The 27,614-nt window shown below is 34.7% G+C and overlaps 4 protein-coding genes across 4 annotated transcripts; 3 read left to right on the forward strand and 1 right to left on the reverse strand.

The window, feature by feature from the left end:
• Positions 1-1,102: 1,102 nt before the first annotated feature.
• Positions 1,103-2,841, reverse strand: LOC100801516 (protein CHLORORESPIRATORY REDUCTION 7, chloroplastic). Its single transcript, XM_003554867.5, has 3 exons — positions 2,703-2,841; positions 2,157-2,284; positions 1,103-1,499 (listed from the first exon to the last, which is right to left on the reverse strand). The coding sequence occupies exons 1-3, from the start codon at positions 2,755-2,757 to the stop codon at positions 1,224-1,226; spliced, it is 459 nt and encodes a 152-aa protein (XP_003554915.1). The 5' UTR covers positions 2,758-2,841; the 3' UTR covers positions 1,103-1,223.
• A 620-nt stretch (positions 2,842-3,461) lies between these two features.
• On the forward strand, positions 3,462-6,097 carry LOC102661247 (uncharacterized). The gene is made up of 3 exons (XM_006604919.3): positions 3,462-3,700; positions 4,009-4,815; positions 5,672-6,097. Exons 2-3 carry the CDS (start codon positions 4,022-4,024, stop codon positions 5,835-5,837), a joined length of 960 nt encoding a protein of 319 aa, XP_006604982.1. The 5' UTR covers positions 3,462-3,700; positions 4,009-4,021; the 3' UTR covers positions 5,838-6,097.
• A 4,948-nt stretch (positions 6,098-11,045) lies between these two features.
• LOC102661380 (uncharacterized) lies at positions 11,046-11,924 on the forward strand. The gene is made up of 2 exons (XM_006604920.1): positions 11,046-11,682; positions 11,854-11,924. The coding sequence occupies exons 1-2, from the start codon at positions 11,046-11,048 to the stop codon at positions 11,922-11,924; spliced, it is 708 nt and encodes a 235-aa protein (XP_006604983.1).
• A 6,332-nt stretch (positions 11,925-18,256) lies between these two features.
• On the forward strand, positions 18,257-22,323 carry LOC100802574 (LRR receptor-like serine/threonine-protein kinase RPK2). Its single transcript, XM_003554868.5, has one exon. It carries the CDS (start codon positions 18,505-18,507, stop codon positions 21,898-21,900), a length of 3,396 nt encoding a protein of 1,131 aa, XP_003554916.1. The 5' UTR covers positions 18,257-18,504; the 3' UTR covers positions 21,901-22,323.
• The last annotated feature ends 5,291 nt before the right edge of the window (positions 22,324-27,614 follow it).

Consider the following 27,614-nt stretch of genomic DNA (forward strand, 5'->3'; position numbering starts at 1 on the left):
GTGTTCAATAAATACATGTTGCAAAATTTTAAAGAAACATTTATATGCCCATTATTTGATTGAACGATTTGATAGAATGAGGATAAAAAAAACCTTGACATTAAATTAAATTATTTAACATGTTTGTGCCCAACAGAAGAAAATGTTGTAACAAAGTAAAACATACATTGTTACTAAAGGGGTAATTTGTTTCACAAATAGTTTTTTTAATTTTGAGAATATTTTTCCTAGGAATATAACATACCGATATTATTTCTTGGTATTATTAAAATTGGTTGGAATTATTTTTTATATTCCCAAACATCATTAAATTGTGTTTTTCCTTAAAAAAATGTGTTTGATTGAGTTATTTTTTTTCTAAGAGTATGCACAATAATTACTAAAACATTTGAGTTACAAAAATTTTTGTTACACCCCATGTTTTGTAGTAAAAATGACTATTGTTAAGAAATCGGTGGTCAACAATTGCTCTATTAAAAAAAGAGTATTGGAAAGAAATGAAAAATTATTTTAAAATGTAAAAATGAAATTGGCGACAAATCAAATTGAGAAAACATTAATTGGATAAGAATGAAATTTGTTGGGTTGAAAAAGATTTTTTTTATTACCTAGTAAGAAATGTTGGATAATTTTTACCACTTCTATATTTCCTATAATAACTAAATCGATTGTGTTTATTTTTCTAAAAAAATAAACTAAATAGTTCAAGAAACAAATGTCCATGAAAATGTAGTTTGGTTTTGAGTATGCAAAGAAGTGCATGATTTGTCACAATAAGTTCAGGTATTACAATACTAGCGAAAGTCTCCCGGAGGTAAATTTGGTATGGAGGGTTTCTATCAAACTTAAACTTTAAAGTATAGAGACTAAAATAGAAAGAAAAGTAAATTATAATAATTAAAAGTATATTTAAATATTTAATATTAAAAAGATATATCTTAAGTAGAGTGCGTGAGTATTATAAATTTTTTGTTATTGTATTTAATTCCTATAAATAAAAAAAATTATATTATTCCTTTCTCGTGTAAAATTTTCTGAACCATACCTCTTTTTGACTATTTTTTTCATTGAGTAAACAATTTTTTTATATGAAAAAATTATATATCTTATGAGGGTGCTGCTCTAGCATTAAATTAACATGTGTTGTGTCCGTTACAACAAGAGAATGGTAGGTCATAATTAACCAAGCTAACATTGCACAAATGAAATGGCTAATGGAACTATCACTCCAAACGAACTTCATACCATTGGATTGAGCCAACATCTCCATCAATTTCAAGTTCACAAACGGATCTCACTAGGAAAGAAACAGCATCATCAATGTTCTCATATCTTGAAAGATCAGGGGGAAGAACCTTGCCAGGCCAATTTTCCAACAACTCTTTCAACGTTGCCTTTAACTCTTCCTCAGAAACAAATCTCTCATCCTGCCCTGGTTCTAGTAGCACATACGTTTCAGTTCTCTCATTTGCCCTTCTTCTCCGCCTCAATGCAAAAACCTATCATAGCAAATGCATGTTCATTGTTACAACAAAAAGCAGATAATGTACTTGGATTCACTATATGAATTTAATTAGAATGCATGGATTTTCTTTCAGCTAATCATAGATAGTGATATATAATAAGATTATTTATTTTTGTAACAATTATTTTAAAAGTCATATCTAAGTTAGTTTATAATTAGTTGATAATATACCAAAAAATAATTAGTCTGAAGGATACTGAACTCAATCTCCTTAAATAGGATTTTGAATTGAAATCTTGTAGATAGGAAAAACGTGATTGGGAAAAGAGAATTCCACTAAAGGTGGTCTGTCAGATTCTCTGGAAAAAATTAGTCCGTAGATACTCCATACGAATAACATGGTAACAAAAAAAACAAATAGTTGATAATATAAATCTTTACACTAACAGATTATAAAAATTAAACTCCTACTATATAGTTTAACATGTTTGTAAGGCTACTACATTGGATATCCTCTTAAATTGAAGCATTCAACCCATATAACATTTCATAGGACTTGGGAACTTTGTACCGAGAATTCATTTTTTGAATAAATGGGCCAATGAGCAACATATATTTCTGCAAATCATAGTTGTTGTAGCTAAGAATTCACAATAACACTAAGATTTTAGAGCATAGTGCATAGATGTACCTTAGTTTTACTTCTGCAATCACCTGTAACTCGAGGCAGTCTCTGATGGATTGAAGAACTAAAACATTTAACTATGCCTGGTGATGTTATATAGACTAAGCGATTCTGAATATAGTAACTTTCTGCAGCTGCAAATGATCAGAAAACTAACACAGTAAACAGAAGACCATGGTTTTTCTACATAAGGCTACATATACCTTTAATTTTAGTGCATGTTTGGTATCACATTTTTTTAAGGGAAATAAACGTTTATTCTTCACATGCTGGTAAAATAACAAGCAATTATTTCTCTAAAACAAGAAGAACAAAATAAACGCTTAGATTACTCATAAACTAAAATTTTCATTTGGTTCAAAAACTTAACTGCCTGTTATGGTTATGAATGAATCATGTAAATGCTCTCAAAACTGCAACTTCTTAGCATAATCATTAGCAACAAGAAGGGAACAAGTGTTCTCTTTCAGTTGCAAACATGTCAACCTGTTTGGCATTCTGTGCTAAAAAGGTAATTTTTAAAAGGCTAATAATGATAAGGGCATAGCTTACAGATGAGGGAACGAACTCCAACATTGAAGGGCTGAGACTGCAAAACACCTACCATAGCAAATATTTTGTGCTAAGCTTCTTTCATGTTTTTGAAGCTTTATACAATCAGACCAAATACATAATCCATATAGCCTGTGCCAATTACAATCACAAACTCTAGAGATAACTTCTTTTATTCTAGTTCTCTAAGTACCCTCCATTCTTATCATATTTTCAACATTGCCCTTCTGTACATTACTTGTCCACACCCACCCTTTGTTTTTGTTGTTTTGGCTACCCTCTATTTTTGGATTTTTGGTTAAGATTTCTCAAGGCTTTGAAACACGTTTACAGAACATATGCCAAAAAAGGCAATTTTTGTTCATCAGATTTACGTATAAGAAATTAACAATAAGAATTAAATGATCAGATATAAGAACCTTCTTTGACAATTAAAAATAAGCTATATTAAGTATGAATGTATAGATAATCACCAACAAAAGATATAAAGGTATAAATTCTTCTATGTGAACGATATATGGATAGACTTTAAAATTATTAGAAATCATGCAAAGCTAATCAAAATAATATTTTGTTTTAATATAATCTTTGGTAGTTTAATGAAACATTTTCATTAGGCATTAACCATCTAAGGTCTAACGATTACCAAAATTGGTTGAGTTCTTCTGTCATCATTAATTAATCACTCTGTTACATTAGCGGAGTAGTTCCCGAGATTCTCTCCTTGCCTTTCTTTATCATCATTGCATTGTCAAACTTTTCTGTGTTTCTCCATAGACAAATTCACATACCCCCCAAAACCCAGCTTCTCCCCATGCCAGCTTCTCTCCCTTTTTCTTAAATTTTCATCTTAATTTTCTTTGTTATTTTCCATCTCCTGAATTGTGTTGCAAAACATGTTAATCTCATAATAAACCTCATCTTGCACCAATATTTTGATTGAAGGATCGTCGTAAATTGAAGCTACAGGGTTTCCAGAATTGATTCTAAAAATTTGAGTAAGTTTTATAGGTTTTCCCCAATAATTCATTTGGTGATTGTACAATAAGAAAAAGGGTATTTGTTTATTATTTTACAAGAAGATCACATGTTGTATGCCAATGATGCAAATAATCTCTTCTTATATAAGGATGCATGTAATGTGTTGTAGTTCTTATGTGCATGGCCTATATTAAAATTCTCTTAGAGAGGCAAAAGATAATCTGTTACAAGAGCTTGCTAATTCTATTACCAAAATTGTATGCAACATGGCTAGACATTCTGTCACAATTGTGGTCTAAAAGTGCTACTTGTCTTGCTTTTGTAGAGTTCCAAAATTGATGGCCTTCTTGAATTATGAGAACAAGAAAGGAAGTGGTAAGAAACTAAAAGTGCATTTTGATCTTCCTGAGGATGATGATTTTCCCAATCACAGGCATTCAAGTTCTTCAGTTTCATCTGAATCCTCATTAGATTCAGATGATACTGACAATGACAATAGCATAAACAATGTTGATTCCAAGTACGGTTTGTACGGCTCGCCTGTATGGAGCTTTCAAGGAGGGTCAGTAACTCAATCTCCTCCAGTTCAGTTTATGAATTCTCCTGGCTATGATCCAAACAGAATCCCCTCTTCTGTATTCAATAAACCTACAAGTCCTATGGAATGGAGTGTAGCCTCAAATGAATCACTATTCAGCATACAATTAGGAAACAGCAGTTTCTCAAGGGATTATGCTTTTGCATTCAACAACAAATCTGGGGAATTGCCTAGGACTAGTGATTTGCCCAACATGCCCGCAACATTGCCATCTGTTCAAGAGGTACCTGCTAAAGAAAAAAATGTGGACATGGAGAGACAGTCTGTGTCATCAGATTCATCAAGTGAAACCGCAGATTCGATTAGGGGGCATGACCATGACAAAACATCACATGAATCAGCAGGTTCAGTTGTTGACCTCAAGAAAACAGAAAATTCAGAAGAAATTGGCACTGATGAAGTAGTGTTGGACAAATATCCAGATGATCATTCTAAAGAAGCAAAGATCCCTAATGGGGAAGCCAAGAACTATGCAAGTGTTTCATACCGTTCGGTGGAAAGCAATATGAGCACACGTTCGTTTCAATTTCCTATGTGAGTTCTCATCATATCTTGCTTATATCAGTGTTTTATCATTATGCTATGACTTCCCTAAGGAGGGTGGATATTTCATGCATGCAAATTAGAAGACTAGGAATGTGTTTTTATCACACACACAAAGCTCACAATAAGAAGCATATAGCTGTCTCAAATTGCTCTGAAATATGATTGAAATCAAATAGAAATTCTTGTTTGATGGAATCTTAAGAAAGAGTAATGTGTAATACATATGCAGACTAGTTCTTCCAATTTCTGAAGAGCTTGCTAATGACTCATACTATCCAGCAGTAATCACTAACAACGTGTTGAGATTGGCGTATATACTCTCAATAAAGCTACTCTTTGTAGTTTGTAGCTTTTGGCTTGAAGTGCATTCAATAACGCATGATTGAGGTCATGGAACCAAACTTACACTGGATGTAAAATGTACTTTTTCAATAACTCATGCTATTTGTATTGATAACTTCAAAAATATCTTACTGTAGAAATTTGCCATCACTAAATTTTTTGGAAGATATTTTACAGAAATTAGATGTGCAAGTCTTTAGTCTTGTTACTTCATGTCATGACCAGCTTCTCAAGGTTTGGTTTTAGAATGTTTTCAAATCAGTTGACCATACTACCTGCATTTTGTTTGGATAGTTTTTCACATCTATCAAAAAATTTAGTCATGAACTTTAATCTTCACTAAATGTGAACGATAAATTAATAGATGTGCACTAATCATTTCAACTTCATTTATCTTTCCTGTTTAGTTTTTGTTCTTCAAGTAGCACAATAGTTAATTTGATTTGTTTAGAGGGTGGGATATCCTGCTATTGACAATCATTTTCTTCTTGAATTCTTTCAGATTGACAGCAGAAGGAGGAAGAACTAGTTCGTCAACAGTAGAGTCAGAAAAGCAGGAGCAGCAGCCAGAGAAGCCACAGCAGCCTCCTAGTCCTAAAACAGAAAAAGCACCAAAGAAAAGTGGTAAAAGTTGGTGTTTCTGCTTCTCTTGTTCACCATGTTTCTAAGAGACAAAGGTCTTCATATGTTGTTGGAATGGCAATAACCAAATGACTAAAATGATGGTTACAATGGACAAAAAATGGAACTGCTGGTTACATCGGAATCATTTCCTGCATTGTGCATATCTTATCTAAAACGATAGATGAAAAGGTAGTTCCAGCTTGAAACCTTGAGCTTCCATGTGCAGATTTGGTGTAAATGGTTGAGAAGTAAATGATTTTAATGTTAAAATGATATATAGAGATCAATCTTTTTTGTCAATAACCTCAAGTGACCAATCAATCGAATATTGATATATGTAATCGATTAAACATTACTTGAAAACGACTATTATGCTAAAAAAATGAAATAGTCCAAATTCTCCCAGATATTATTGTTCTCATTAGATCATTTGTAGCTATATGCATTAAGATCCAGATATTCATAGATTTTTCTGTTTGAGAATCAAAGTAAGACAAACCAATTTGATAAACGTTGATTGATTGTGTATTTTGTTATAGTTTTATGATTATGAGTGTCATTATGTATTTGATACCTTTGAATTCCATATTCAAAGTTGAGATTGAGTCTATTTCAAGCTATCAGATGTCATAGATTGATTTGCATTTGACTTCGTAAGGTTTTGCGTAATGCTAATCATCTGACTTTCAAGTTAAATTTCTCTACTTACCTGTCCTTGAAATTGGGGAGAAAAAACTTACCTGTATTAGTGGCTTTTGTGTCCATGAATGTTTTTTTCTTATAGTTTTCCCTCAAATCTTTAATGATCCATGATCATGATCTTAAATTCAATCAACAGACGACTCTGAATTGTACTCTATGTGAAGTGTAATGTCTTTGGTTCACCTTAAATTTCAGTGAAATAATCATTATTTTTTAAAAGCTTTTACATCTCACACAAGAAACCTTTGAACTTAAAGCCTAAAAATTACACCAATTCACCTATCTGGTGTTGATATTAATTTTGGGTAAATGACCAATTTCATCTTGAGGGGTTATTTGGTTGTGAGGAGGGAAAAGAAGAGAATTGGTGGGAAGAGAAAAAAAATAGAATAAAAATATAGGTGATTTGATTGAAGAGAAATAGATGAGAATAAAATAAAAAAAATGTGAATTAAAATTAGTTGGGAAGTAATAAAATAATGAAGTTGAGTAAATGAATATTTTAACCTTTTTAAAACAGGATATTTACATCACAGAGCACTATAAGCCATTTTACCATTCACAGCTGCTTTTTTGTTACTTAACTGGTTTCGATTTTATTTTCTTTTCAACTGGTTAACTGGTTTTGATCCTATAATTCCAATGAACAGGCACAATAATAAATCCGACTATGGTCCTTATGATTGCACATAAAAGTAACATGTACTTCCAAACATAAAACTAAAAATTATGTTAGGTGCAAACCATAACTCAACTGACCATACTTGGCATTTGCAACGTTTCTGCTTCAAATAAAATATTATTATGAATCACCACCACAACCCACCATAGGTCAGCCTCAACATAGTGAGCGGTTCTAACATAAATGAAATATGAAATATGGGAAGGGAAGGGAAAAAATCCTCTGCTGCAGACTCTTCTCATGTTGCGCAATTTAGTCCCATAACCTGAGAAGAACATTACAATTTTAAAATCCAAATTGAAGCAGAACGAAAAAAGAAGCAATAGCCAAATAAAAAAGAAAGCATTGGTCATCAAAATTGACATCATGATCTCCTGTATAATAGATTTGGAAACTGAGATAATGTCAACATATCATTTATCCCTCCATATTAGACAAACAGCTGTCCATCACTCCATAATAGCAAGGAGATATAAGATTGACCCAATGGTTGGAAAAGTAAGGGAAAAGAGGTTGTGGATTCATATATCTCCATCTGTAACAAAACTAACAAATTAACATTTCTCAATAAAATAAAATAACTACATAATAGCAAAATCATGAAATTTAGCTTTGATTCACAAGTCACATAGGCTATTTTAGACAAGTTATTTCAGTTAGCTTTTAATCTTTTTTACTAGTTGGAAAGTTTGTTTGACTGTTTGGTAAATAAAGTTTTTAAGTTATTTCTTGCATTTTTAGTAGCTTTTAGCGATTTTTAAAATATCATTTTTTAAAACGTTAATTTCTAACTTCAATTCTTATATTTTATTCTCTTCTTATCCTTAAAATATTTATTCAATGTTTTTATTACATTTTTTAAATATGTTATTTTGTATTTTTTTTATCTACTTCAATAACTAATTTTATTCAACACTTATAATTTAATAAGTTAGATTAAAAACTTCATACTACTAACTTTCATTTATCAAGTAACTTTTCTACTTTCCGTTGATTTTGTTGAACATGAATTATGTAATATAGCAACCATGAATGGAGGTAGGATGGGTTGACTGGGTTCCAACTATAAAGAATAAAATTCATCCACTAAATATTAATACATTAAATACATCAAATTTTTTATACAAAAATTTTAGGATACATGTACCAGATATCAATCCGATAAATGATGACAAGATTATTCTAAAAATATATAGGATATAATACGTGTAAAGATAAAATATAATAAAAATATAATTACAATTTTACAAATCTCACAAATAACAACTAGAAGCAAACCAATAAGTTCAATCTAACATACGGTAAATATTTATATTTTAGAGAGAAAAAATCTATATTTTACAAAAAGTAGTAATAATAATTATGCATTTCGTGATTAGCTTTTTATCTTTTCCCAGTAACAAAACTCCAATTAAAAGTATACGAATAGCATATTGTAAATTGTTGTTAGTTTTCACTTTAATATATAATTATATAATAATTATATTTGTGCAACTATTTTGGCTTTTGTACTCACATGGACAATATATTATTCCTTATGGGTAAGGGTCTTCAACTCTACTAAATAGTCTTCTTTTTATTAATTTTTCTTAATGTGTATCTCTGTTATAAATACAGATATTTGTAAAAGACATTTTGACATTCAAGTGAAGGTTTGGCTCAGAGTTATAAATTCTATAACAGAAATATATTCAAATGAATAGTAATTTTTACCTGGTGATTCTTTGCTTTATATACTAACCTTGTTGGGCCTTAGATCTTTGAGGCTATATGCATTGATTACCATCTAGGCAATATACTCTCTAATCATACTTAGGACCCTTAATCCAATGATTATTATCAACTAGGGTCAATGGTCTTAAGTTGGGTTGAGAATATTCAACTTTGTAACCGATTAATGTATGACATGTGTTGTGTTGTAGTTGTGGGTCCGGATAGGTATTGGGTGTCCTTGTCGAGTACCTATGTAGTATAGCTTTGCTCATTATTCGTAACTGCTACTCCCCAGTTCTTAGCGGCACTTGCTCTTCATATGAGATTGAAAAAATAAGAATTCCTAAAAGTAGGGTTTAATCTATTTTCAATATAATTAAGTGAAAGATATAATATGTATAAAAAAAGTTAAAAATATAATAAGAGAGAACCATAACATAATTAGTGATTAAGCAAAAAAATTGATTACCTAATAACTAAAATTTTACAAAATATAACATTCAGATTCTATTTTTTTTCCTAAACAAAAAAGATTCTATTAACTTTACAATTTAAACAAAAAAATTCAGGGGGGCAAGGTCCCCCAACATAACACTCATCCATCCCTAATAGCAACCAAATTAATTATCAACATTACAACCCATCACTGAAAATTCGTCTTAATTAAAGATACATGTGAACCAAAGGAGTTGCCTTAACACAAAATAGATTTCACATCACTAGAACTCATAACCAAAAAAAAAAAAAATCTTACCTACACATAGGCCTATCACAAGTTCAAAACACATTAATGGAGCTCATAAGATAATAGTGCCATAGACATCAAAGTTCATTACTCAACACAACTATCACTAGGCAATGAGGTTGGATCCTTCATCAATTTGATCAGATGATTGCATTGCAAATGGGAAGGCATACTAAACAATCTTTGGGTCTCGGATTGGTTGCTACATAAATAGTCATAACATTGCTCCATTAAAGGCTGGTTAGTTGAACTCATTCCTTCCAATAACTCCCAAATGTCCCCCTCTGAATACTGAAATGCATTGGTCCTCCTCAAAAGCTCATTTCACTTCTCAATTGCAATAACTTGACATTCAGAAATATTGACTTGTTTCTCAGCTACATTTGATTGTTTTAAAGCATATACACTACCACACCCAATCGCTTCAACCACGTTATCAAGACCTGTGTTGAACTTATCAAATTGTGTATCAGTGACATCAACCATAACAACTTTACACTTTGTCCCACAGGGTGTAGAAGTCCTAGTTGAAGCCAATGCCATTGACTGAGAGGGCATTGAAGCAGAGGGAAAAGATTCAACTGCCATTAGACTAAAAGAGCAACAATTTCCAAGGGGTGACAAAATATTAGCAAAGCTTTCGAATTTTGCATCATTCATTGTCTCATTACACACATCATTAAGATCAATGCATGGGTTCTCCCTATAATTGTTATTCAATATATCCCATGCTTACTATGGCACGATTTGAAACCTAGAGTTCCTCAAGAAGATCAGAGTTCTTGACTTGAGAAAGTCTCTATTTTGTTGAAGCTTGGAGTTTGTAATAGTTATCAATTCAACCCTTGATAAGTTGTACCTGGTAGTTAATTTGTTAGTTTTATGTTATTTTGGGTATTTCTATTATTTCAGGTAATTCTGTTAGAGAAATGATCTGCAACTTGGTTTTAGAATGCATAGTTCCTATGCTAGCTATATAAATGTGAAACTATTGTTTCTATAAAAGGTTAATGCAATCTTTCTATTCATTTACATAATTTAGTTTCCTTGTTCACTATCTTCCTCATTTGTCTTCATCATTCAAGACTCAATTTTGGTTTCTAGCTTGAGGGTGCTGTAAGCATCGGGCCTATCAGTGGTATCAAGAGCTTTTGGTTTCAACAATCCTGGGAGAGTCTTGTTTGGTCCCAGTGCGGGATCCTCGAAGCTTTAGTGTTGTAGAGATGAATGGGAATGAGCCTTCAGCGCATCTACCAATCCTGGATAGGAAGAACTACGATGCATGGTGCATTTAAATGAAAGTTATCTTCGAAATGCAGGATGTCCTTGAGACTGTTATGATAGGACTTCAGGAACTAGAGAAGGATGCAGGGGAAGCACAAAAAAAGAATGTTTGGAGAATCCAAGAAAATGGATTGTAGGGCCCTCTTCCTCATTCACCAGTGTGTGGATCCTCAAAACTTTGCCAAGATTGTCTCGGCTACATCAGCCAAGCAAGCTTGGGACATTCTTGCAAAGGTTTATGCTGGGTTAGAAAGGTTGAAGAGAGTTAAGATGCAAACCTTGAAGTGTCAATTCGAGCTACTACATATGAATGAGAAAGAAGGTATAGTAGAATATCTAAATTGTGTGTTGGGCCTATCAAATCAGATGATGGCTTGTGGTGAAAACTTGAAGTATCAAGATCTTGTAGAAAAGGTTTTAAGAACCTTGAGCTCAAGATTTGATTATGTGGTTGCTGCTATAAAAGAATCTAAGGATTTTACAGAAATGAAATTGGATGAGCTTCAATGCTCTCTTGAAGCACATGAGCAACAAATCAAAGAGAGGGAAACATATAGGTCATATGAACAAGCCTTACTTACTAAGAGTGGGAGAAGATACAAAAATGGCTCAGGCAGTAGTAAAGGGAAGGTCAAATCGAAAAGCCACAAATTGAAAGGAACAAGAGAGGATGGCATTGATGATTCAAGTGCTGATGAAACCAATCATGATGAGAGTGGGTCACAATTAAGGCAAATGGGTTTTCTTCATAGTGGTAAGAGTGGTAACTCCAGAAGAAAACAAATTCAATGTTAGTATTGCAGAGAATGGGGTCATTTTGCAATTCAGTGCAAAGTTAGGAAGCAACAAAAGGCAAGAGATGATCAAACACAACTGGCTTAGGAGAGTGACTCAGAAGATGATCAGGTCCTTTTGATGGTGACAAATGACTCAGATAAGGCTACCAACACTGAATGGTACTTGGATACAGGGTGCTCAAACCACATGATTGGGAAGAAGGACTGACTGATTAATCTAGATGAATTTATAAAGAAGAATGTTAGGTTTGTAGACAACAACACAATCAAGGCAGAAGATCTTGGGAGGGTGCTGATCCACAGAAAGAATGGAAAAAAGTCCTCGATCAATGAAGTCCTTTATGTACCCACTATGCACAACAACTTGTTGAGTTTGGGACAACTGCTTGAGAAGGGATACATAACAATGCTTGAGGACCACCACATGAAAATCTTTAATCTGAAGGGTAGGATGATTATCAAGGCACCTATGTCAAGCAACAAGACCTTTAAGATTGAAATCCAAATTCAACAAGATCAAGAGTGCCTCTCAGTCACTGAGGATACTAAAAGCTGGCTTTGGCACAAGAGGTATGGTCACTTGAACTTTAAAAGGCTTAGAATGATGAGCAATAGTAAGGTTGTTACAGGAATTGCTAATATACAACAACCTAGTAAAGTGTGTGACAACTACTGTGAATCTAAACAACCAAGGAAGTCCTATAATACTGAAATTTCAACTAGGTCTTCAGTAGCTCTAAATTTGATCCATACTGATGTGTGTGGCCCTTTTGAGAAAGTCTCTATAGGGGGAGCTCATACTTTGTGTCCTTCATAAATGATTACTCAAGAAAGGTATAGATCTACTTGCTGAGCAGGAAGAGTGAAGTGTTTCTCACCTTCAAAAGATTCAAGGTGATGGTAGAAACATAAAATGGAAACAAGATACAAAAGCTTAGATCAGATGGTGGTGGTGAATACACATCACATGAGTTCAGGAAATTCTGTGAGGATGAGGGCATTATTCATGAGATCACACCTTCTTACACACCACAACATAATGGTGTAGCTGAGAGATTCAATAGAACTATAGTCAACATGATTAGGTGCATGCTAAGGAATTTCCATTTGCCAAAGGAATTCTAGGGTGAGGCAGTGTCAACAGCAACTTATTTGCTCAACAAATGTCCAACAAAGAAGCTAGAGAGTGTGACCCCTGAAGAAACTTGGAGTGGAAGTAAGCCCAATGTCAAGCATCTAAGAGTGCTTAGGTGCTTGTGTTTCAAGCATGTTCCAGATCAACTGAGGAGAAAACTGGACAAGAAGGTTGAGTAGATGATCATGTTGGGCTATCACAATACTGGTGGGTACAGGCTTTATGATTGCAGCTCAAAGAAAGTGGTGATCAGCAGTGATGTAACCTTTGATGAAAGTAGAAGCCTGGAAAGCATTGCTACAGAAACTTATCCAAGGCAGTAGGATCTTAAGATTGAAGTGAATGATTCCGCTTTAGAATTAGCTAATGACTATAAAGATGCAGACCATGAGACAATGGTTTAGGTCAATCAGAATCAAGAAGGGGCAGCAGGGCCAAAAGAACCAGGGTCCCCTCATCAAGACTTCCACACTTTGAAGTATACACAGATGATAAGGTTACTGATGAAGGTGAGTTCCTACCCTGTGAAGAAGTGCATGTTGCATTGTTTGTTGATGTCAAGCCCCTTTCATTTACACAAGCTGTCAAAGAGAGGAAATGGGTAGAAGCAAAGAAAGAAGAGCTGCAGTCAATTGAAAAAAATGGGACCTGAGAGTTAGTCAAACTTCCAAAGGGAAAGAAGGCCATAGGTGTTAAGTGGGTATACAAAATAAAACATAAACCAAATGGGGAGGTAGCCAAGTACAAGGCTAGGATGGTGGCAAAAGGATTTTTGCACAAAGAGAGGATTGACTATAATGAGGTGTTTGCCCCTATGGCAAGATTGGAGACAGTGAGGATGATTGTAGCTGCTGCCAGTAATAGGGGTTGGCCTATGTACCAAATGGATGTTAAATCAACCTTCTTGAATGGATATCTAGGAGAAGAAGTGTACATACTACAACCACCGGGCTTTGAGAAAGAAAAGCATGAAGATAAAGTGTAGGCTTAGAAAAGCCCTATATGGTTTAAAGCAGTCACCAAGGGCCTGGAATATGAGGATTGATGGAGTCTTAGCCAAACAAAAATTCAGCAAATGCAAGAGTGAGCATGGTGTGTATGTAAGAGCCAATTGCTCAACCAATTTACTACTGGTTTGTCTATATGTAGATGATCTACTTGTGACTGGCAGCAGTGAAGAGGAGATTCATGGTTTCAAGCAGTTCATGATGATTGAGTTTGAGATGACTAATCTAGGGAAATTATCACATTTCCTTGGATTAGAGTTTAACCAAGTCCAGAAGGGAGTGCTTATGCACTAAAGTAGATATGCACAGGAGATTCTCAAGAGATTTGGTATGCTGAATTGCAATTCTGCTTCCACACTAGCTAAACCATGGCTTAAGTTGGAGAAGGATCCTGAAGAGGAACTGGCTGATGCAACTGAGTTCAGGAAATTGATTGGATCCCTGAGATACTTATGCAATAGCAGACCTGATATCTGCTTTACAGTAAGCTTGATCAACAGATTCATGAAACAGCCTAGAGTGTCACACATGCAAGCAGCCAAAAAAGTGTTGAGGTTTGTTAAAAGGGAAATTGATAATGGTGTGTTGTTCCCTTTTGAAGTTGAATCAGGAAAACCAGATCTGTTTGGTTACACAGATTCTGATTGGAAAAGAGATCCAAAACATGAGAAAAGCATTGGGGATGTCTATTCATGTATTATGATGCACCAATGGCTTGGAGTTCTAGAAAATAGGATGTGGTAGCCTTATCCACTTGTGAAGCTGAGTATGTGGCAGCATCACTTGGTGCATGTTAAGCAGTTTGGATGATGAATCTACTCGAAGAATTGAAGCTAAGGGAAAGGAAACCTATCTGCTTGATGATTGACAACAAGTCTACTATTAATTTGGCCAAACATCCTACCCTGCATGGCAGAAGCAAACATATTGAGCTTAGGTTTCATTATATCAGAGAACAAGTTTTGAAAGGTAATGTAGTTAAGGAATACTGTTAAGCAGAAGAACAACTAGCAAATTTAATGACAAAGCCATTTCAAGTTTCAAGGTTCAATTAGATTTGTAGTAAACTGGTCAATAGCTTGAAGGATCTGAATTGAGGGGGAGTGTTGAAGCTTGGAGTTTGTTATAGTTATCAATTCAGCCCTTGATAAGTTGTACATGGTAGTTAGTTTGTTAGATTTATGTTATTTCAGGTATTTTTGTTATTTCAGGTAATTTTGTTTGAGAATTGATCTGCAACTTGGTTTTAGAATGCAGAGTTCCTATGCTAACTGTATAAATGTGAAACTATTGTTTCTGTAAAAGGTTAATGCAATCTTTCTGTTCATTTACACAATTTAGTTTCCTTGCTCACTATCTTCCTCATTTGTCTTCATCATTCAAGACTCAATTTTGGTTTCTAGCTTGATGGTGTTGTAAGCGTCAGGCCTATCACATTTTGCAGCATTGGGTTAGGTACAAGATTGATTTTATATTAGAATTGGCCAACTATATTATGATCAAGCGAACCCCATACATATTCTCTTTTCGTTCATCCACACACCAACAAGTAAAAAGTAATTATTTTTAGGTGAAAAATGAAGAAATTAAAGAAGGCCCTATGTAGTAAACATGTAAAAGCATACACGAAAGCATTAAAAAATGTAAGAACACTAACCATGAAGATATTGTTATATTTTAAGATTAAATATGTTTTTATCCCTAATAAATACTCAATTTTTGTGTTTATTTCCTAATAAAAAATTTCTTTATGTTGAGTCTCTAATAAAATAATTTTATTTTTAGTCTTTAATACTATTTTTTAGTCCAAATAAATTAGTAAAATTTGTTTTAAGTCCGACTAATTACATATGAAAGTATCAATGATAATAAAACCCAATTTATCAAGAACTAAAAAAAGTATCAATGATAATAAATAAAATAATTATTTTATTAAAAATTCAATACAAGATAAAAATTTATAAAAAAAAATAAACACAAAAGTCAAATATTTATTAGATATTAAAAACATATTTAAGTCTATTTTAATTAGTTGATTACTAATTCAACTCCCATTTGATTCTATATCATATAGCAATAAACATTCCAATGTAATAGAAATTGAACTTCAATGATAGACAATAAAATATAAGTAAATGCTTTAAAAAATTTACCTTTATGAGTTCTACCTACACGCCATCTTCAGCTTCAAACCTCTTTGTGTGTGGACTCCAAGAAAATCCACTAAGCCCACTAAATAAGTCATGGACTTAACTCCATCTATCTTTCATTTTTTTTTTAATTTATTCGTGACATGTTTTTTGGTAACATCCTTCAATCCTGATTCTCAATGTTTTGACAATATTTACAATAGCTTAACTTGTCCAACTTCCATGTATTCTATGGCCTAGTCTTGTTTTATCTATCATTGCATGAAGTAGACGATTGTCTTGTTCCTTCATCATTTTCTTTGTTCATTTTCCAGCCTATAAAATTAATATAAAGATTTGTCCATACAACAATAAACATAATGATGCTTATAATAAATACACATCTCATAAAAGGGAATATTGTTCATACACAACAAAAATGTCAAAATGCAATAAGGTTCATACTTCATATTTCATACTCATTTTGTAATTTATTTTGAAAATTTTCGATTAGTCTATAATCATTATCACATTGTTGCGTTTGAGATCTATCTGTCTCACTCTGATCAAATTCATGATCAACTTATTTAAATAAGAAGTCATGATTACCCATGTTCCATAAAAAATTGTGTAGATTACAATATATTAATACAATATTTTTCATAGTTTCAAATCCATAGTGTGGTTCTGAGCCACTAGCTATAATGGAAAATCTCTTCTTTTGAAACACCAATTATTCTCTCAATTACATTCCTAAGAGATGCATGTCTCAGGTTGAATAACTCTTTCAGATTTTGCTGCCCTCTAGCTGAGTATTCCTTTAAGTGGTAAAGAACACCATGATACGGTGTTAGAATTTGATGTTTAAGCATCAAACCTGCATCCCCTAGATAAAACTTGCCTACATACACAAGGGATCATATAACTTAAGATAGTACATATGAACAAGTCATTTGAACTGAAAAGGAATTTGTACTCATCTTCAGGTATTCTTAGTGGATCTTCCTAGTTAATGCATCCTTTACTTCTCATCTCAATAATTAATTAAGATGAGAAGTAAGGACTAAATTGATCTTTTATCTTAATTAATTAATAATAATAATAACTATTTTGATATTTTTCATGTGCAGACGAACAGGGCCAGCCATGTTAGAATTTTATGTGATGTGTGGTTTCCTCGTTTCTTGACTACGTGTGGTCCCCACATGACCATAATTGCCATGTCCTGCGGGCCCATCACCACCCAGTCCCAATTTCCAAACACCACGAAACTCTTCTCCATCTAGAAATTTTAAACTAAAAATTATATAAAAAAAAAACTCCACCCTTGAAGCTTTAACAACAGACAGGTCAATTCTAAGAATTTCATCTTGATTTTAATAAATTTCACATCAATTATTTTTAAAGACTAATACACCCTGAATATTAATATAAGAATATAAATATACACATGTTAAGTCTGTTTAACTTTACAATAAAGTTATTTTTGAATATGATTTGCTGATTAAAAAAAATTGAAAATGATTTTTTAATTAATCAAGGGTATAATTTTTTTATATTGATAATAAGGTTTTTTAAGAGATTATAAATATTTTTTAAAAAAACAATCCTAATCAAATTGAGTAAAATTATTATATGTCATTTTTTTCTCTAAAGCATTGAATACAACTACATAATTATAACTCAATCTCACCATTAATAAAACTGAAATAATTATGTACTAATATTTCATTCACTCACTTTTGATCAATTGGTGTATTTTCCTAAATTATTATTATAGTTTATAGTTTATAAGAATGATTTTGAAATTTATATAGGATTAATTTATAACCTAAAATATCACTCATAATTTTTAGAAACATATTTAAAAAGGTTTAATACAACAACAGTTTCTTTAATTATTTTAAATCTATCAATTAAAAAAATTGTAATTTCTTTAATATTTTTTTAGTTCGACTTTTAGAATTAATGTCCAGAAATTCAAAGATTGACACCACCTTAGCTCACATAAATGAAAAAGATCTATTTATGAAATAAAATTCTTGAGCCGATCACAATCATATACCGTGAGCCAATGAATATTGGATACCCAAATTAATCCAACCTAGAAAATAATTAATTCCTAACAGTTTTACTAACTTTAATCTTTAATCACTAAGTTATAAAACTGGTAGGAAATTAATAACCTAATTATATTTTTAATTTGAGACTTAATTAAAATTTTCCAAATTGTTCAGGCCTTCAGAGTTCAGTTCAGGGTCTACTTATGTGTCAAAGCAATTAAAAAAACAATTTATATGAAAAAAAAAAACAAAAACGAAGAAAAAACGCGTTTTGCGAAGACAATACTGTTGTGTTGTTGAGTCTCTGAGTCTTGTTCCTCCGTCTTCTCCATCATTTTCTATCGTCTTTTCCCCCCCTCAACACCACACAAAATCAAAATTAGGGTTTTTCAGAAACGGGTAACAAGGTTGGTTTTGGGTCTCACAGTTCGATTCAATTTTCTTCCACTGTGAGATGTTTTCTTCTTCTTTTTCTCACAGCAGTTCAGCGATCAAATGGAATTCCCTCACACAATTTCTCTTCCTTGTTTTCTTCCTCTTCTCCGCGTCGCGAAACGACGCCGTTTCGCCCTTTTCGGACAAATCCGCGCTCCTCCGCCTTAAAGCCTCGTTCTCCAACCCCGCCGGCGTTCTCTCCACGTGGACCTCCGCCACCGCCACCTCTGACTCCGGCCACTGCTCCTTCTCCGGCGTCCTCTGCGACGCGAACTCCCGAGTCGTCGCCGTCAACGTCACCGGCGCCGGCGGCAACAACCGAACATCTCCCCCGTGCTCAAATTTCTCCCAATTCCCTCTCTACGGCTTCGGAATTCGGCGAACCTGTTCCGGTAGCAAAGGTTCTCTCTTCGGAAACGCTTCTTCTCTGAGCTTCATCGCCGAGCTCACGGAGCTTAGGGTTTTGTCGCTCCCCTTCAATGCGTTGGAGGGTGAAATCCCCGAAGCGATTTGGGGCATGGAGAACCTCGAGGTTCTCGACTTAGAAGGGAATTTGATAAGTGGCTGTCTTCCTTTCAGAATCAATGGCTTGAAGAATTTAAGGGTTTTGAATCTCGCGTTTAATAGGATTGTTGGGGATATACCTAGTTCAATTGGGTCTCTTGAGAGATTGGAGGTTTTGAATTTGGCTGGTAATGAATTGAATGGTTCTGTTCCCGGTTTTGTAGGGAGGCTTAGAGGGGTGTATCTGTCTTTTAATCAGTTAAGTGGGATTATTCCAAGAGAGATTGGGGAGAATTGTGGGAACCTTGAGCATTTGGATTTGTCTGCGAATTCGATTGTTCGAGCGATTCCAAGGAGTTTGGGGAATTGTGGGAGGTTGAGGACGCTTTTGTTGTATTCCAATTTGTTGAAAGAGGGTATTCCGGGTGAGCTTGGGAGACTTAAGAGCCTTGAGGTGTTGGATGTTTCCAGGAACACTCTCAGCGGCTCTGTGCCGCGGGAGCTTGGGAATTGCTTGGAGTTGAGAGTGCTTGTGCTGTCGAATCTATTCGATCCACGTGGGGATGTTGATGCTGGTGATTTGGAGAAATTGGGGTCTGTGAATGATCAGTTGAATTATTTTGAAGGGGCAATGCCTGTGGAGGTTTTGTCGCTTCCCAAGTTGAGGATATTGTGGGCTCCCATGGTGAATTTGGAAGGTGGTTTACAGGGAAGTTGGGGCGGTTGTGAGAGCTTGGAGATGGTGAATTTGGCTCAGAATTTTTTCAGTGGGGAGTTTCCAAACCAGCTTGGTGTTTGCAAGAAGCTGCATTTTGTTGATTTAAGCTCTAACAATCTTACAGGGGAGCTTTCTGAGGAACTCCGAGTTCCCTGTATGAGTGTGTTTGATGTTAGTGGGAACATGTTATCTGGTTCAGTTCCTGATTTCTCCAACAATGTTTGTCCCCCTGTTCCTTCCTGGAATGGAAATCTGTTTGCAGATGGCAATGCTTCCCCGCGGTATGCATCCTTTTTTATGTCAAAGGTTCGTGAGAGATCACTTTTCACGTCAATGGGGGGAGTTGGCACTTCTGTTGTTCACAACTTTGGGCAAAACAGCTTTACTGACATTCACTCGTTGCCAGTAGCACATGACAGGCTGGGAAAGAAGTGCGGTTACACATTTCTTGTTGGTGAAAATAATCTTACAGGACCTTTTCCTACTTTTTTATTTGAGAAATGTGATGAATTAGATGCATTGCTTTTAAATGTCAGTTATAATAGGATATCTGGTCAGATTCCTTCCAATTTTGGTGGAATATGCAGATCATTGAAATTTTTGGATGCGTCTGGAAATGAACTTGCAGGAACGATTCCCCTTGATGTAGGGAATTTGGTCTCTCTTGTATTTCTGAACCTCAGTAGGAATCAGTTACAAGGCCAGATTCCCACCAACCTTGGCCAGATGAAGAATCTGAAGTTTCTTTCTTTGGCTGGTAATAAGTTGAATGGCTCAATTCCTATCAGCCTGGGGCAGTTGTACTCTTTAGAAGTCTTGGACCTTTCTTCAAACTCTCTTACTGGTGAGATTCCAAAGGCTATTGAAAACATGAGAAATCTGACAGATGTTTTGCTCAATAACAACAATCTTTCTGGTCACATTCCTAATGGTTTGGCACATGTCACTACACTCTCCGCATTCAATGTGTCTTTCAACAACTTATCTGGATCCTTGCCTTCAAATAGTGGCTTGATTAAATGCAGAAGTGCTGTTGGGAATCCGTTTCTAAGTCCCTGCCGTGGAGTTTCGCTGACCGTGCCATCAGGGCAACTAGGGCCACTTGATGCAACAGCACCAGCTACTACAGGCAAGAAGAGTGGGAATGGCTTCAGTTCTATTGAAATAGCATCTATAACTTCTGCTTCAGCCATTGTTTTGGTCCTTATAGCCCTGATTGTTCTATTCTTTTACACTCGGAAGTGGAAGCCAAGGTCCAGGGTTATTAGTTCTATAAGAAAAGAAGTTACAGTGTTCACTGATATTGGGTTCCCATTGACGTTTGAAACTGTAGTCCAAGCCACAGGAAACTTCAATGCAGGTAACTGTATTGGGAATGGAGGTTTTGGCACAACATACAAGGCAGAGATATCACCAGGAATCCTGGTGGCAGTCAAACGACTTGCAGTTGGACGTTTCCAAGGTGTCCAACAATTCCATGCTGAGATCAAGACCCTTGGGAGGCTTCATCATCCAAATCTTGTCACTCTGATTGGTTATCATGCTTGTGAAACAGAGATGTTTCTCATATACAATTTTTTATCAGGTGGTAATCTCGAAAAGTTTATCCAGGAGAGGTCCACAAGGGATGTGGAGTGGAAAATTCTTCACAAGATCGCATTAGACATAGCCCGTGCACTCGCCTATCTGCATGATACGTGTGTTCCCCGCGTTCTTCACCGCGATGTCAAGCCCAGCAACATCTTGTTGGATGATGATTTCAATGCTTATCTATCTGACTTTGGGTTGGCTAGACTTCTGGGGACTTCAGAGACACATGCTACCACTGGTGTAGCCGGAACATTCGGCTATGTTGCACCTGAATATGCCATGACGTGCCGTGTTTCTGATAAGGCTGATGTGTACAGCTACGGTGTGGTGCTTCTGGAGTTGCTCTCAGACAAGAAGGCATTGGATCCTTCGTTTTCTTCTTATAGAAATGGTTTCAACATAGTGGCATGGGCATGCATGCTACTGAAGCAAGGAAGGGCAAAGGAGTTCTTCACTGCTGGGTTGTGGGAAGCAGGACCTGGAGATGATTTGGTAGAAGTGCTTCACTTAGCAGTTGTGTGTACTGTTGACATTCTCTCTACCAGACCTACAATGAAACAGGTTGTAAGAAGGCTTAAGCAACTTCAACCCCTAACATGCTAGCCCCTTGTGTGTGTGGCTGTGTTCCTTTAACATTATTAATCTTAGAAATATTCCCTTTGGAATTTGTAATCTGTAATTTAGCATTTTTTGTGGATTTAGGTTGAGTTCCCAATTTGTACTTATTCCCCCCGTGTACATTTTTATATAGTTGTGTCCCCAATTTTCCATGCTCTTGACTAGGTATATTTAGGTTTGGGGGCTTGGTGTTGATTCTGCAGAAGAATGCAGATATTTGATTTCCCCTTCATACACGTGCATTCCATGTCTATTTGTTCAATAAAATTGAAGAATAGAATATGTATTTTGAAAGGAAAAACATTGGTGCAGTTCTGCTAAATTTGAGTAAATGTCTTGAGTATAATGTAAGTGATAGGGAGTCTGGTGTTGATTCTGCAGAATTGCAGATTATATTATTTCCCCCTCCATATAGCTCCATTCCATATCTATTATTAAAGAATATAATCTTTTTTTTAATTTCTTTTTGGTGCAGTTCTGCTAAATTTATTTTTGTAAATGCCTAAATTTATCTTTTAATGATATTATAATGATTACAATGTTACAGTATCTTTTAAAATATTTATTACTAAATGTTTTTACTTTTTAGGATTTAAAACGTCCTTTACATTTTAGCAAAACTTTAAACGGCAGACAACAACAACAACAACAACAACGCCTTATCCCACTAGGTGGGGTCGGCTACATGGATCAACTTCCGCCATAATGTTCTATCAAGTATCATACTTCTATCCAAACCATTAATTTCGAGATCCTTTTTGATAACCTCTCTTATAGTCTTTTTGGGTCTTCCTCTACCTCGAATTGTTTGTCTTCTCTCCATCTGGTCTACTCTCCTCACTACAGAGTCTACCGGTCTTCTCTTTACATGCCCAAACCACCTAAGTCTATTTTCCACCATCTTCTTTACAATAGGCGCTACTCCAACCCTCTCTCTAATAGTTTCGTTTCTAATTTTACCTTGTCGAGTCTTACCACACATCCATCGCAACATCCTCATCTCCGCTACACCTACTTTATTCTCATGTTGGCTCTTGACCGCCCAACATTCTGTTCCGTACAAAATCGCCGGTCTTATCGCAGTCCGATAAAACTTTCCCTTTAGCTTGATCGGTACCTTTGCATCACATAACACCCCCGATGCTTTTCTCCATTTCATCCATCCTGCTTGAATGCGATGATTCACATCCCCTTCAATTTCCCCATCATCCTGTATTACAGACCCAAGATATTTAAACCGTGTGACTTGAGGGATAATATGGTCTCCTATTTTCACCTCTGAGTTAGAAACCCTCCTTCTTTTGTTGAACTTACATTTCATATACTCCGATTTGCTTCTGCTTAGGTGAAAGCCATGTGTTTCTAGAGCTCGTCTCCAAGTTTTCAACCTCTCATTCAACTCCTCCCTTGACTCTCCAAGGAGGACTATGTCATCTGCAAAAAGCATGCATCTCGGCGCTATCTCTTGGATTTGTTCCGTGAGGACATCCAGAATTAAGGTAAAAAGGTAGGGGCTAAGGGTTGACCCTTGATGTAAACCAATTGTGATGGGAAAATCGTCTGACTCTCCACCCTGTGTCCTAACACTAGTCGATACCCTATCATACATATCTTGGATAGCTCGAATATATGCAACCCTAACCCCTTTCTTCTCTAGAGCTTTCCACAAAATCTCTCTAGGCACTTTATCATATGCTTTCTCCAAGTCAATAAAAATCAAGTGCAAGTCTTGTTGGGCCATGCGATATTGCTCCATCACTCATCGTAATAAATAAATCGCTTCCATGGTCGACCTTCCCGGCATGAAACCAAATTGATTCTCAGTAACTTGAGTCTCCTTTCTTAATCTCCGTTCGATCACTCTTTCCCATAATTTCATGGTATGACTCATGAGCTTGATTCCCCTATAATTTGCACAATTTTGTATATCCCCCTTGTTCTTATAGATTGGCACTAACGTGCTTCTCCTCCATTCCTCCGGCATGCGTTTTGACCTCATAATTTCGTTAAAGAGTTCGGTGAGCCACTCAAGACCTCTATCTCCAAGAGTTTTCCACACTTCAATAGGTATGTTGTCTGGCCCCACCGCCTTACCATTACTCATTCTTTTCAACGCTTCCTTTACTTCCTGTTTCTGAATCCGACGATAGTACTTATAGTTCCCGGTCCTCTTCTCTTGTGTCTAGACTGCTAGAGTCATATCCATATCCATCATTAAATAAGTTGTGGAAATACACCTTCCACCTTTCCTTGATATCTTTTTCATGCACTAAGACTTTGCCTTCTTCATCCTTAACACACTTTACTTGATCCAAATCTCTAGTCTTCCTCTCTCTACCCTTAGCAAGCCTATATATAGATCTTTCTCCGTCCCTGGTTCCTAGAGCTTGGTATAGTCCGTCAAAAGCTTGGGCTCTTGCCTCACTCACCGCCTTTTTGGTTTCATTTCTAGCTATCTTATACTTATCCCAAGTTTCAGAATTTCTACACCTAGACCACTCCTTGAAACACTCCTTTTTTACTCTAACTTTGCTCTGAACATTTTCATTCCACCACCACGATTCTTTACCCCTAGGTCCAAAACCTCTGGATTCACCCAACGTCTCTTTAGCCACTTTAATAATCTCTTGGGACATCTTGTTTCACATATAATTTGCACTTCCTTGTGACTGTCCACACCAACCCTCCCATATCTTTTGTTGGAAGATTCCTTGTTTCTCACCCTTCAAGTGCCACCATTTGATCCTTGGTGCTACCAGAGGACTTCTTCTCTTTGCCATATCTCTAATTCTTACATCCATAACCAAAACTCTATGTTGGGTAGTCAAGCTCTCTCCCGGGATAACTTTACAGTTCAAGCAATACTTCCTATCAGACTTCCTGATAAGGAAGAAATCTATCTGAGAACATGTCCCTCCACTTTTGTAAGTGATAAGATGTTCCTCTCTTTTCTTAAACCATGTATTGGCTATAGAAAGATCCAAAGCCTCCGAAAACTCCAAGATGGATTTACCCTCCCCATTCATCTCCCCTAGGCCAAAACCCCCATGCACCCCCTCAAAACCTCTAGCCACGCTACCTACATGTCCATTGAGATCCCCTCCTAGGAAAACTTTCTCTCCTTGGGGTATATCCTGAAGTACCCCTTCTAGATCCTCCCAAAATTTTACCTTAAAGTGTTCTGCTAACCCAACCTGAGGTGCGTACCCACTAATAACATTAAAGGTGTCCTGTCCCACTACCAATTTTAAGACTATGATACGATCTCCTACTCTTCTTACATCCACGACATCCTTCTTCCACTCCTTGTCCACGATAATCCCTACCCCATTTCTTGATCTGATTTTTCCCGTATACCACAGCTTAAATCCCGAGTTGTCTAATTCTTTCGCTTTTTCACCTGTCCACTTAGTTTCTTGTAGGCACATAAAATTGATCTTCCTCCTCACCATAACATCCACTATTTCCATAGATTTTCCAGTAAGTGTGCCTATATTCCATGTACCAAAGCGAATCCTCCTGTCATGAACTAGCTTCTTTACCCACACCCGTTCACGAAAATGTGGGAACCCTTGCTTACTTTTCACTACATCCGGGCGGCGATGCAGCGGCCCTTGCTCTTTTGACACTGTACTCGAGCCATACAGCGCGTTGCTTCCGGGCAACGACCTAGCATTCACATTATTACGTAATTGATCCATGTCATAGAGATTCGACAAAGTTTAACGTTGACTGTCGAAAGCCTAACACAACCCTCTCCTTTTATCCGGGCTTGGGACCGGCTAAGAATAGCAAAGCTACCCTAGGCAGGATTAAACGGTAGACATAATAAATAAATTTTTAATTGTTTAAAACTCTCAACTTCTAATTTTAAAAAAAAATTAAAAGAATGTTTAAAATACCCTTTTTCCTTGACAAACAAATTTAAGTACAAGTCAATTAAATTAGAATGACAATAATTAGGTTAAAGTATTGTTTTAATTAAATAACATTAGTACACCAAAAAAAAAAGAAAATAACATTATTGAAGGGTCAACATAATAACATATCATTAATCGAAGACTAACTTAAGTGGTTAACTTTTATTTTATTTTATCGACATTAAGTCGTTAACTCCCTTGAGTCTCTTCATAATTTTCCTGCAGGTACAAAGTCTACATCCATGTCCCCCATTTTCTTTTTCCAGCACACTTTTCGTTATGACTACCAAAAAACATGTTCTTACAGGATAAAACTCATCGAACAAATGCCTACTAAAATAATACTTTTAATGTAATTGGATGACATTTTTACTAAAGAAAGGTAATTGAATAATTTAGCATGCGTTTAATTGTTCGATTACTTCTAAAAAATAATTACCTTTCTTAGAAAAAAAAAACTCTTAAAAATGTTTAAGAACATTAAAAATTAATATTCGATTTAATAAATTCTCAAGCTCGATTTTTTAATATGTAGTTGTGTTAAAGAAATTTTTTTACCATTCACAATAATTTAATTTTATTTGAATAAAATTGTCTCAATTCGTGATTTGTAAAAAAAAATAAATAAATAAAAATTCAAAGACACACTAAAGTATAAACCTATAATTTTGTTTTGATTATCCCTGACTTTTTATTTTTTTTAAAAAGTTTTACATTCATAAAAATAAAAACCAATAAAACTTATCTGATATTTATAAAAAGACAAATTGTATGAAAAAACTTAATATGATTAAAATTCCAAATAATTAGTATTATAACGGGTTCGAAATCTATTCAATTTGTTTATAGACAAACAAATCAAGTTGTTGATTTCTTGGTAAGAATATCTCAATTATATGTTAGTCTACATGTTTTTTTATCCGAGTCCTAATCGTATCCAACCTCTGATTATGAATGAATAGTATAAGCATATTTTCATTTAAAAAAAAAAGATACAAATAACGAAAATTATCTTTTAACATATTATTCATGATTTATAATGTCTCGACGCCACATGATCTATACAATATGTTCTTCTTGATTTGTAAGAAGAAATAGAACTCAAATATTAAAAAATTTATAACAAACTCATGTCCACAACTTAACCGAGTTAAACTCTTTGGTCTCTTATATTACTTTTACAATTTGAGGACTAATTCTAATATTTTGAATATTGTCTAATTTTTCTTCTTGAAATAGTTTGCATAATTTATTTTCGTCCTCTAATGAATGTTTTTGTTTATATTCTTGCCTACCCCCATTATTATACTAGCTGACTATAATTTTCAAAATTGGAGCTTGAGGCTGTAATTCAACCATGGATGCATCAATATAAAGTTGAAAAGTTATCTTACAAAGAGAATTTTTAAAACTGAATTTTATAATTAAATTTTAAAGCTTTTATAACAACAATTCATAAAATTTATTAAAAATAAAAAAATAATAGGAAATTATAAATTAAAAAAAAACATATATTCCATAAAAAAACAAAAATAATGGTAATATTATCAATAATTTTAAAATAAAAATTTACTTCCTTTCGACTCATATATAAGCAAAAAAGTGATGTAATATTGTATGTTAAAATTAAATATTACCTATCCCTAATTATAAGATTCTTTCAACTAATTCACACCCCTTAAGAAAAGTAGTTATCGCATTAAATTTGTCAATTATTTATACTATCATTTCAAAATTATCATTTTATTTTCTCTTTATCCATTTACTTGTTTCTCATTA

The sequence above is a fragment of the Glycine max genome, chromosome 19, assembly GCF_000004515.6.
Source record: "Glycine max cultivar Williams 82 chromosome 19, Glycine_max_v4.0, whole genome shotgun sequence".
NCBI classification, from domain to species: domain Eukaryota; kingdom Viridiplantae; phylum Streptophyta; class Magnoliopsida; order Fabales; family Fabaceae; genus Glycine; species Glycine max.